Here is a 12,535-nt window from a genome sequence, read left to right on the forward strand (position 1 = left end):
ATAGAACAGTAATTTCTCCTTGCCTTTTGCACGTGTTATGATCGTGGAAACTGTTACAGTCGCGCTCACAACTTTTCAATACTTCCACACCGGCTGCTGTCTGGGAAGCGCAATATATATGAATTAAATTCTCTTTCATAAACCGAGACATGTACATGGATCGGAATTATATATAGGATTTGTTGACTATAAATGACCGATATAAAAGCACGTGTTATTCTATTTGATTAAATTAAATTTTATTAGATGGTTGGATAAAGACACAAATTGTGGAATATCTTTTAAAGAACAAACTTATGTAATATCTTTATATTTGTGTAATATATCCTTTATCTTGATAAGACTATTATTGCAAAGACAAAACGTGCGAAGGCTGCCGTTCAATTAAGACGCAAAATGAGGAGCATGCGTAGAGGAATGCGGGATATTTAACATGAAACATCAACAGCATGGTAAAGCAGCCACAAGCTGCGCAATAAAAATTGTGAAGTAAAATACTCGTAACTGTAAATCATGTACATATCTTAATTATAATAACATTTCTAAATAGCGAACAAAGGAAATAAACAGTTCAAGATTTTAAATAGCATAATAAATCTTTAATAAAAAAAAAATTGACATAGATTCAACGTTAACTAAAAGTAAATAATTACAAGTATTTAGATATGTTATCATCTTCGATACAATTATATTGATACAATTATATTGATGAATCATTCAAGACGAGTCATTCAAGAGTTGGCATTTTACTTCTGCATTTTATTTTCGTAATCTTGCTTTTGATATGCTTTCTTTTAGTGTATCCCGCTCTGTCTTTTTCTTTCTCTCGCTTATCTAGCTTACGTCAACTTCCTCTTTTTCTCTTCCCTCTCGTCCTTCCGCGTGCTGCATGCAAATACGCGGTTCTACAAAGCCTCTTCGACTGAAGTATACGAATAGTTTGTGTCTGAAAATAATGATAAAAGAGAAAGGAATGTGAAACGATAAGAGTTGGGAAAGGCAAAGTAGTTTGCGCGGCGTCAGGCACGTGGGACCACTAATACGAGCTGTTTTCGGAATGGATTTTTAGGCCGGTCTCAACGGGGTCAAGCCTGCCATCCCACCGCGCGATCAGAAGAGGGCACCTGCCAGACCGCCGAAAGATAATCTGCGCCTCTCCACGCAGAACAATAATGTTGAGACGAGCGATAACGCCAACGCCGAGCCGACACAACAACAGCTTCATTCTATTAGGAAATATCAGGTAAGATATGATGTCGGCACTCTTTCGCACTCGCGTTGTATCGAGTCACGTAAGCACGCATGATAAGCATTCGAGAAGCGCGGACACTACCAATCCCGTGTCGAATTTTGGAGGACGTGACGGAATGTAAGTATCGGCGTAAAGAAAAAAAGAAAACAAACTAGATGTGTACCTAACATGTATTCAAAATTGTTCATTGTTAAATTTAAAAGCACATTTGTTAAGAGAACAAACTCAAGTCAATACAATTAGGCAAATTGCCTAAAGTTGGTAAGTGCTACTATATACACAATAATGGACTACGCATTCCTATGAAATTGTCGCTATCGCTTCAGAAAAAATGACGTAGCTTGAAGCATAATCGTTCTCTCTTTCTAAAGTATAGAGTTGAAGAAAAATGGTGATAGAGTCGAAGAAAAAGATTTTATGTTCAATTCCTTTTAACTGAGCAGAAAGAATGAGGTAGCTTGAAGCATATCGCTCTCTTTTTCTAAAGTATCACGTTGAAGAAAAATGCTGATAGAGTCGAAGAAAGATGCTGATAATTCTTTTTCACTGAGCACAGAAGTTAAGATTAGGGAATGCGCAATGTTGCAATTTGTATCTGTCACATTACGTCTATGAGTGTTACGAAGTGTTTATTTTATTATTATTAATATTGAAGCCACATCTGTTAAAAGAATAAATTTTATGTAATCGATTTCGCTGTACGTAAAAATTATGTCCAACCGTGGTAATTGCCATGAAACGCGTTGGTTTCGCTTGATGTAATAAACATTCTCGTAAAAAGGAATCTTTATGCGCGAGACAGGATTTACATATTGAAGAAGGGTTGACCGCGTAATATCGCCGGTCTAGCTCGTAAACTGGCACGTGGCTTCCTCCGGTATTTCGTCACAACGATAAAACTGCGCTTCTTGCTTTCGTCGGAATTTACGATTTTACCCTGTGATCGGATTAAGTTGTTAATGGGCGCGTTTCAGCCCGGGAAAACAGATATTTTGCGGGGAGTTTTTAACCGTGAGAATAACGCAACAACCGTGGGTAATCAGTAAATCGCGTTGCGTAACGATGCGAAGGCAGTAAATGACAGATCGTTATTTAAGAGAACGTACTACAACTCACTACTCACGTGACCACGTTGCGCAGGAAATTGCAATGACAATGGTTATTATCGAGGCACCATTCGTAGTCGCGCCACACAGTTTCCGAATTCCCCGAGCCCAGGTTCAATTGATAAATGAATCGCAATGCGACCTTGCACGAACGGAAATTAATTAGGCGCATTAACAGAACGTACGTTAACAAGCGTTAATTATTCGAAAATTATTAAACGAACGTCAATCAAAATGGAAAATTTTTCATTCCATTTATTCTCAATGTACGCTTATGAAACACACGTGGCAGTGAAATACTGACTTGTCTGTTAATAAATGTAATTCGGCGTAAGATAGAGGCAGAAGAAAGTTCTTTTTGAAATTAAAATACGCGGCGTGAAGATCCATTTGATGTCCCGCTCGAATAATTTTTCACTCCTGTTGAACTTCGTTTCATCGAACCGTTAAAAATCGGGAGGGAAACTCTTCGTGGAAAATCGTAGATGAGATCTGGATATGCTCGTAAATCGAGTACGGCGCGCTTGAAATTCATACAATCTCAGTATCTGTAAGTGTGAGAAATGCCAGAACCCCTTACGTGACTGGCGTCGTCGGGGCCGCGCGAGTCTGTTTATCTTATGGAATCCTCACACCACACTCTTACCTGCCTTAAGTCAAGTGCGGTCTGGAATGTAAAGAACCCCTGCAATAGTCTAAGATTACATGCCTGAAGTGTAGCGTTACGAAGTTTTCGATAGGTGTAGACGTAGGGTGACTCGCAGGCCTGCTGCATTCAGCTCCCTGGCCCCTTCTTTTTTTTATACGGCTCCCATTTTCCTGACCTTAGTTTCTTGATCTGCCTCAAACAGACGGAGAACCCATTTCAGACTTTCAATTCGGTTCGCTGCTCTAATATCTCGAGATACGCCGCAGCAGGTGTCCTAAATTCAACACATTTTTCTTTACTTTCCTGTTTTTATGAAAGACATTAGTTGCAATGTATCGACTGAGTAGCCAATATATCTTACATTTCTTTTCAATTTACATTTTGATATTCCTATTACTATAAGCTGCTATTTAAAAATCCTTAATAATTGTGAATTTATAATATATAAAGCATTGCGATTTCCTCTCCCAATTCAATTTTATGTATATTATTCTATTTACAAAATTCCGTAAATTAATTCTTATCAAAATGGAATCACACATGTTAAAACAGATTATAGATATACCGCATCGCTCAGAGATCGTCCAGACTTATGTAAACGACTGAAAACATTGGTTTTTCCCGGAATTCATTTTGTTGTCATTTTTTTTTTAAGTTGACACATACATGTTTGCGTTGTCTAAGTACACTGTGCAGAAGGGCGAGAGCTGAGTACAAGAAACCTTACGTCCACTATTGAGGTAAATAGGGCTTCATTGAGATATGTTTATCCTCATACGTATGTAGCATCGCACGGCAAAACGTGGTGTTCGTTATATAAATGAAAATTAAGAGTCATATGTTTTGCAGGTTTTGCTGCCGGCTACAGCGGCATTACAGATAAACATTTTTTATCGGACATGTCATACGCATTGAAATTTCACGACGGTAAAACGCGACGGCTGACTAATGACGACTTTATCAACTGACACCGGTGGGCGTAGATCACGAATCACAAATAGTATCGCCGATAGCATGACAAATTCATGTAATTTGATCGCAAGTAGATGTTACTGACTCATAAAGAAAATAAAAGTTTATTGCAAATTAGACTTTGCTAAATATAGCGTTGCATATATCGAAAATAATAATAAAAATATAGAATTTTTAAGTATGAATATTCAGTTACGAATTCTTGAAAACTTGGGAACCATTCTTTTTTTGTAATATTTAGAAAATCTCTCGGTCAACAAATATTTTACATTTTATTTCATTTAACCTATTTAATTAATTCATACATTCACATAATGCGATTATATAAACTTTAGAAAACACTACAAAAGCGATTCAATTTTAAAAAATTATTGAGTAACGAGATTTATACGGAGTAATAAAACGTTTTCTTATCGAAAAAGATTTTGTTAAAAATACTTTTATAAATTAAAAATAATAATAAGCAAAATAAATATAGGTATAATATAGAATATATGAGAGAGATATGTATATTGATGTGTATTGTGCCAGATTTAGTTGACTGGAAACTAAAAACTTTACGTTTCTGGATATAAGCTGTCTCGAAATAATTGATGAATAGGTATGCATTCGCAAAGAAGTTCAATTAGAGTCTTGAATTTAATATCATTCTTCATTAAGAACTTCTTACTTTTCGCAAGTTGCACGCATTGAGTGATCTTTAAATTTTACAGCGAATCGTATGTATTTGCGACATTCGTTTCAGTTGATGTGTACAGCAATTATTTCACAGTCTCTTACATAATCAGCATAATTGTTGTAATACTTCAATAAGATAAAATTTCCTTAAGACAATATAATCAGTGTGTTTTGGATTAAAATATTATGTTTCCAAAATATATTAAATATTAATTTTTCTAATGCGTATATTGTAGACTAGATAAATATATTACATAAATTACAGAAAAAGAATCGTGATAAATTTTAGTCCAATAAAAATTTTCTCTGTTCTCTTGGTATTTTTAAAGAATTCTATTATTTATTATATTCATGCATCTAAAATACATTTAAACAAGAATGTATTTAATCTTCTAAAAAAAATATGTGAAAATATTTTGTGAAGAAATACGTGTCGTACATTTTAATAACTGTCGAATAGAATTTTGATATCTCGACTTTCTGGAGACACGGTAGTGTCTCGGCGCTAAGCCAAGCGCAGCGACACTGTTAGAATACACGTGGAGAGTTCTATTTTGTTACGAGATTTAAATTTTCATGAACATTTTTATATCTTGTAAAGGAAAATAATTTACCGGTTATATCGTACTTACAGGAGCAGTTACGAAAACGGAAAGATGAGGAGGAAAGACAGGAAATGCTCAGCCGTTCTCTCCGTGGCTCTAAAAAGCTCCAAGCTTTGGAGAGCCACGCAACGAGCCTCAGTGGCCAGGAAAATCTTGCTTACGCACAGGACGAGGTGACCACCGGCGTCAGTCGAATTACACACGCCACTCCTAATGCAGTCCAAGAAGTGGAGGAGCCGCCCAGGCCTCTTAGTAATTTTTCTTTTCCAAATATATTCTCGCAGTTCTCTCTAAAAAGGAAATACCAAAAAAGGAAAACAAGAAAAGAAAAACAAATAAACTGAATTAAGAAAATTTAATATAATACAATTCGTATTCTTTATTTATTTTTACATTAATATTTAAACTTTTTCAATTTTGTATTGTTTTGTTTGAAAAGAATATTTTAGACCTATTCTATCTCATTTGCATTAAATGGCTTGCATTTAATTTCATAAACTTACAAACGCGAGAGCGGTATTTAAAGAATTCTGAAAGTTGTTGAAAATTGAATGCTACTAAATATAGTTCCTCGCTCTTCCCTTATAGCCCGCTTGTGTAGCGTAAATAAACAGCGGGTGCGGCGGCACAGGATTCCGCAAGGAAGTTTCTAACAAGTATACCTTTCATATTTCAGCATACGGCGAGGTCGTTGCTACGCTGGAGAGGCTGCAGCTCCAACTGCGGAATATTTCAGGTGCTCTTGGTATTTCGGGTTCAGGTGTTGAAGCCGAGCTCGAGGCTGTCCGAACACTTTTAGTGCAGAATCGATTTGCGTCTGCCCTGGCGACTCGTCATACTTTAAAAAGTCGGCTAAGGGCGAGCAAGATTTTCAAACATCATGCTGATGATGCATCGAGTTTAGCACGAGATGTATGTAAAATTGATAATTTATAATATAATAAAAGAGAGGATCTATTATAATATAAGAGAGGATATTTTCTTCACGCTATTTAAAACGCTATTCAATACATTTTTGTTTACTAATTAAAAATTCTTCCTAATCATGAAGCTAGATGATGTACAACATTGTATACGTAATTAATTAGAATAATGTGGAGAAGCTTATTAAAATTGTTTCCTCAAATATTTTAATAATGATGATGTTTTTTTTATAATTTCTATGCAAAATTTAATTAAATAGAGACCTTTTTCCAGTGAATTTTAAACATGAGTGTATAACTCAAAAATTGTATATATATATATCCCATGTCATGTATTTTTAATCAATTATTCAACATATCTCGTGAAGGATTCTCTTACGTATTAATTATGTTGTTATTATTAATGTGTTTCAATTTATGTCATAATTCTAATGTTCTGACGTAATGTTCCAGTGCGTGGACATCCTTGAAAAATGGCAATCGTCGTCGACCGCAACAGGTGTCGGTGGAGCAGAAACAATAGCCGCCGTGGAAGAGTTAACGAGTATTCTAACAAGTTACGACATGGAGGCTCTGCTTCTGGCGCACGACTCTATCGTTTCCTACGTAGAAGGTTTACAAAGGAAGCAAAGCCCGTCCTCTCCACCCAGTGGTCCGCCCAGTCCGACGTCTAGTTGGAAAGATTCCCGTGTAGTCGACAACATTAAAATTATCCGAATTGAGAAAACTAACGAACCTCTAGGTGCTACCGTCAGAAACGAAGGAGATGCGGTAATCATAGGTAATTATATTTACATGCAATTGTCATTTCCTCTATCTCTGCTAAAAGTATACTGGCGATTTACTGCATATTTGTCGTATAATCTTATCGTTCAATTTCGAGAACATTATTTCTAACACTAAAATTAATTCTGTTTTGCAAGGACGTGTCGTTCGCGGTGGTGCGGCAGACAAGTCAGGACTCCTACACGAAGGCGACGAGGTTCTCGAGGTGAACGGAGTAGAAATGCGCGGCAAGACTGTCAACGAAGTTTGTGATATTCTCGCTGGCATGCAGGGTAGTCTCACGTTCTTGGTACTTCCGGCTCCAACGAATCACAGAAATAATTTAAGGAGAGAAGACACGACCCAGGTACGACATATACAGCACATATCCTGATATATTTAGCACATTCTCGTATTAGAAATGTGGACTACCGTATCCGTGAATCTTGAAACTAGAACAACCAATATTATCGGTGGTGGCATTGGAGGTGAAAGGGCAAATGTCAGATAAGGAAAACATTTGTCCTTCAACTTCCAAGATACACAAATGACATTGATCGTTTTACATTTGAATGTCTTTTTACGATTTCGATATCTGTAGTTCAAGAACATCAATATTATTTAGAACATCAATATTATCACTCTGTCGTTTACTTACTTAATTAAAGTTCGTTTAGTGCATCTACATTGACTGAACGTACGTGAACGTATGTACAAAAGCGAATGTCATATACATATACATATAAGCATATGACATTTGTTCTTTTATCTTAACGATACGACATTGATACTTGTAAGTTACACGTATTATCTATAGATCGACGCTAATAGGAAACAGCTGTTCCGGCTTTATTGCACGGACATAACGCAGGTATAACATGACATTTGTAACTATAAAGTTTTTACCATTTGCATCTAGATACATATACGAGCGCATTTCGATTACGATCCCGAGGAAGACCCGTACATACCGTGCAGAGAGTTGGGCGTGAGCTTCCAAAAGGGCGATATACTCCATGTAATTTCCCAAGAGGATCCAAACTGGTGGCAGGCATATCGAGAAGGTGAAGAGGATCAGACACTGGCTGGTCTAATACCTAGCAGAGCGTTTCAACATCAGTGAGTTAACTATAATCGAAGATTATAATCGCGCCAATACTTGAACACCGCATCCCGTTTAAAACGGTATCCCGTTTTATCTGTACAGGCGAGAATCCATGAAGCAGACGATAGCCGGCGACAAATCGACGATGCGAGGTTCGAAAAAATCCAGCACACTATTGTGCGCGAGAAAAAATCCAAAGAAGAAAAAACGAAACAAGTTCGGCGCGAACTTCAATGACGATGGATACCCACTTTACGCGACAACTGCCATAGACGGTATGTAAAGTCTAAATTGGCTGACCTAATGTCAATTACAAATTGTTAAAAACTATTCTTAGACGCAAAGTTTTTTCACAGATTACGACAGCGAAGAAGTGCTGACGTACGAGGAAGTCGCCTTATACTATCCTCGTGCAAATCACAAGAGGCCAATTGTACTCATCGGACCACCCAACATCGGACGACACGAACTTAGGCAGAGATTGATGCAAGACAGCGAACGTTTTGCTGCAGCGATACCACGTAAGTGTCATTTAAAAAAATTTAATTTAATTTAGTTTATTGTACTCTTGAAATATACTAAGATGTACATAAGTATAAAGTAGACACAAAAGGTAAGGCACCAGCAAAGCTGCTGCTATAAAGCCTGTTAAACTTGATTAACTTGAAATTAACATGATTGACGAAGATAATATATTTTATAATAATCTCATTTTTAGACCGTATATGTGAGAAACACAATCGATAAATTAGAGCCTTATATCGGTCGAAGATAGATCTTAAATGCTTAAATAATTCAATCTTGAATCACTAAATATAATATATGTATATGTACTTGACATATATACCACATTTGTAGTCCAACAAACTGCGCGCCGAAATATTTCCGGACTAAACACAATTAAACAATTGCTCAAACAGGCATCATATTTCAAAGATGTTAATATGCTGAAAAAACTGTAATTAAATTTATTGCGAAAAATATTACTTCGGCCGGGAGTCGAACCCAGATCTCTTGTATTCCGTACGAGCGTCCTGAGCCATTAGACTACCTTGTACGGAATACAAGAGAGGTTTCGATTTCCGGCCGAGGTAATATTTTTCGCAATAAATTTAATTACAGTTTTTTTAGCATATTAACATCTTTGAAATATGATGCCTGTTTGAACATCGAAATTATTAGAATTTAATTTAATTCGCGAAATTACTACAGTGGTTTAATTGTGTTTAGTCCAGAAATATTTCGGCATACAGTTTGTTAGTATGTTGCTTATAACCACACTACAAGTGTGGTATATATGTCAGGTACATATATATCATATTTAGTGTGATTCAAGATTGAATTTAAGTATTTAAGATCTAGCTTCGACCGATATAGAGCTCTAATTTATCAATAATATATTTTGTATAATGAAGCTAGGATTATTATGAACAATTAAATTATGGACAATTAAATAATTAATCTGTTGTAAATATTTACCATTTTATACACGAAAAGATCGATTTTGTTAAAGTTTCTAAAAATTTAGCTAGATACAGATCTGAAAATAATTTTGTTGGACATTTGAATAATTACGTAGAAAATTATAAAAAGGATGAGCAATGCTGCAAAAAGTTTTGATTCAGTCTAGCAAGCAGTTTGAGCACACATAATTATTTTGATAATCCAACAAAATTATTTTTAGATCTGTAATTAATTAAATTTTTAAATATTTCAGCGAAACCGTCCTTTCAATATAATTTTTTAAAAGAAATATCTCATAAAAATAAATGAAACATAAAAATAACCTAAATAATGCATCCTCTTTTTTTCGATTTCCAGATACAAGTCGTCCAAAGAAAGATTCCGAAGTCGATGGGCAGGATTACCATTTTATTTCTCGTGCTCAGTTCGAGTCTGATATTCTTTGTCGGAAATTCGTCGAGCACGGCGAGTACGAGAAAGCGTACTATGGCACGTCCGTGGAGGCCATCAGGACAGTGGTTAATTCCGGGAAAATCTGTGTCTTAAACCTGCATCCTCAGAGTCTCAAGATCCTGCGAAATTCGGATCTAAAGCCGTATGTTGTGTTTATCGCGCCTCCGAGTCTCGAGAAGCTTAGGCAGAAGAGGATCAAGAACAACGAAAGCTTCAAAGAGGAAGAATTAAAAGACATAATCGAGAAGGCCCGTGAGATGGAGGATAAGTATGGCCATCTGTTTGATATGCTTATCGTCAACAACGATACGGATCGGGCGTATAACCAGCTTCTCACGGAGATTAATTCACTCGAGCGAGAACCTCAGTGGGTGCCTGCGTCTTGGGTTCAGTAACTTAAGCGGTCTTAATCGCCGCGCTTAAGACGAGCGTTTCTGTACGTGTCTCGACGGTGAGGACGGCGATCGGAGGCCAGTATTGCGGTATCTGTTTGCAAGACAAGTGCTTTTACGCAATTTTCCAAGTAAGACTTCAAGCAAGTCTGATAGAAACTCGGAGAACTGGTTCTTCTACAGGTGCCTGTTACATAGTTTTATGTTTCTTACGCAAATCTTAAATCTTCCCCGGTTATTATATTGCAAGTACTACTCGCCTGACAGAGTCTTCCGCGCGTGTTGTCGTACTTTGGTGCCATGAAAATGACGGAGAATCCTCGAAAGCAATCTTCAAAGGGAGAAAAGGAAGAAGAGAAATAGAAAAGAGAATGAATGTTCTACAAAAAATTTTCACAACCTCTGTGACGAACTACTCCTCGACGTAGATTCTTGCATTTGTTATAAAAGAAAAAAAGAATATGGTGTTTATATACCACCGTGAAAGACGACAGTTTTCGAGGCTTGATTGCATCAATGATGTTTCGAATTTAAGCGAATATGTGAATCAAATCACGGACGATAATCGGCCGAAAAACTTAAATTTAAGTTTCGCTTAAATTTTAAACAGATTTGCTGCAGTTTAGTTTACTTTTGGTATCCGAAGGTAATTCCGACTGAAATACGTTCGTACGTCGAAGTTTCAGAGGTATTTACGATTAAATTCTCATGACTGACCCATTCCCCAAACGATTAACATTATTATATTAGATGCGCGAGTATACAAAAAGTATCATCTTCTCGGTGCGCCAAAGCACATCTGCCGAGCGTTTTGCTCTTTCTACATATTAGCCCGTTCTACGAGAGGAAGTGTACCTGACCTGATGTCTCCTAACAGTGAAAAATTTCTAACTCGGGGGACTCGTGAAAATATCGTGTAATTTTCTATGATCTACGCACATACGTTTTGATAAATTTTGATAAGTGGAACCGGAGCTTCGATCCAGATTTTTTAAAAGATTCTCATTCAGAGTAGCACGTGCGAATATATTAACGTGAATGCATTATTAACTCCGCGTAATGTAATTAATTCTTTTTACTTTTATCGTGAATCAGTCATATACATATATATCCAACTTTTGCATACGATTATAGAGAGTCACACGTTTTTTCACGTGAAATTTTGGTTAGAAATTTTTAGCAGTCCTGTTATTCTAACCAAGCGGAAGCTCTTAATATAAAGGAAGAAAAAAAATAATTCCGAAACGACGATCCCACAAGCATAACGACGCACTTTATGCGTTTCTTCGAACGCAAGAGGAAACGTCTGCGATGTCGAAAAAGGCGAAACTCGCTAACGTTTTACCGTTCGCCCTAGACATTTCGTGTTTGTTTAGAGAGCAGAAACTCGTGTTTCGAACCCGTAGATTCGTTAAACGCAATAGACTTAGGCTCGACTGTGGTTCGGTATACAAGCTTTTGAAAATTTCGCATAAAACAATTGTTTCTTCTGAGTGTTTTTTTACAGGGAGCGATTATTACGCAACGCGATCGAATAGGATAAAAGATGTTTATCTATGTCATTGTATCTCTACGAAAATAAGGATCGATGCGAAATAGAAAAGAAAAAAATGTGTAGTAGAGAGAGAGAAAGACCATTGTGGTTTTTCATTGGAAATTATTCGATAAATGCAAGTGCGCGGTGTGTATCTTATAAATATTCTTGCGTTAGCAATAATTGTGTATTATATCGGAAAGTAACTTTTCTGTATTTTTTCTTTTCTTCGATGACTTTAAGAGCTCCGGTAAATTCGGCAAAGATGTGTCGTTCGTATAGAGATTGTGGGCTACTGTGTCGTGATTAGATCAACTGTGTAATGTTAGTCGATCCAGAGAGAAAAAGATAGATACACTAAATTCAATGTGAAACAGTCGTAAAAATGGACGCGCGACTTAGAGAGATGTGTCTACGGTGAAAAAAATCGTTATTTCAATTTTTAGCTATTTAAAATCGATCTTCTAAGAGCCAATCAATGCATGACGGTTCAATATTGTGCCAAGTATCAGACCGCATGTGAAAGGACGCAAGAAAGATGTGCCAAATAATCCTGGATTATTTCCAGATGAATCCAAGTTTTAAAATGCGCTCAAGAGGCACCCTAGAATTTGTCATTATATTGATTATGTAAATA

The 12,535-nt window shown here is 36.5% G+C and overlaps 1 protein-coding gene across 2 annotated transcripts in view; it reads left to right on the top strand.

Moving 5' to 3' along the window:
• LOC108722067 (MAGUK p55 subfamily member 5-A) overlaps positions 1-12,245 on the top strand; it is a 72,289-nt gene extending 60,044 nt beyond the window's left edge. For both annotated transcript variants that reach the window (XM_018446976.1, XM_018446977.1), the window contains 9 exons: positions 1,068-1,243; positions 5,292-5,514; positions 5,939-6,174; positions 6,639-6,966; positions 7,109-7,317; positions 7,870-8,069; positions 8,158-8,330; positions 8,412-8,576; positions 9,877-12,245. In XM_018446976.1, the coding sequence (XP_018302478.1) occupies positions 1,068-1,243; positions 5,292-5,514; positions 5,939-6,174; positions 6,639-6,966; positions 7,109-7,317; positions 7,870-8,069; positions 8,158-8,330; positions 8,412-8,576; positions 9,877-10,367 (2,201 nt within the window). In that variant the 3' untranslated portion in view covers positions 10,368-12,245. The remainder of the gene's footprint in view (positions 1-1,067; positions 1,244-5,291; positions 5,515-5,938; positions 6,175-6,638; positions 6,967-7,108; positions 7,318-7,869; positions 8,070-8,157; positions 8,331-8,411; positions 8,577-9,876) is intronic.
• The last annotated feature ends 290 nt before the right edge of the window (positions 12,246-12,535 follow it).

The sequence above is a fragment of the Mycetomoellerius zeteki genome, unplaced genomic scaffold (assembly GCF_001594055.1).
Source record: "Mycetomoellerius zeteki isolate Tzet28-1 unplaced genomic scaffold, Tzet1.0 scaffold192, whole genome shotgun sequence".
Classification (NCBI taxonomy): domain Eukaryota; kingdom Metazoa; phylum Arthropoda; class Insecta; order Hymenoptera; family Formicidae; genus Mycetomoellerius; species Mycetomoellerius zeteki.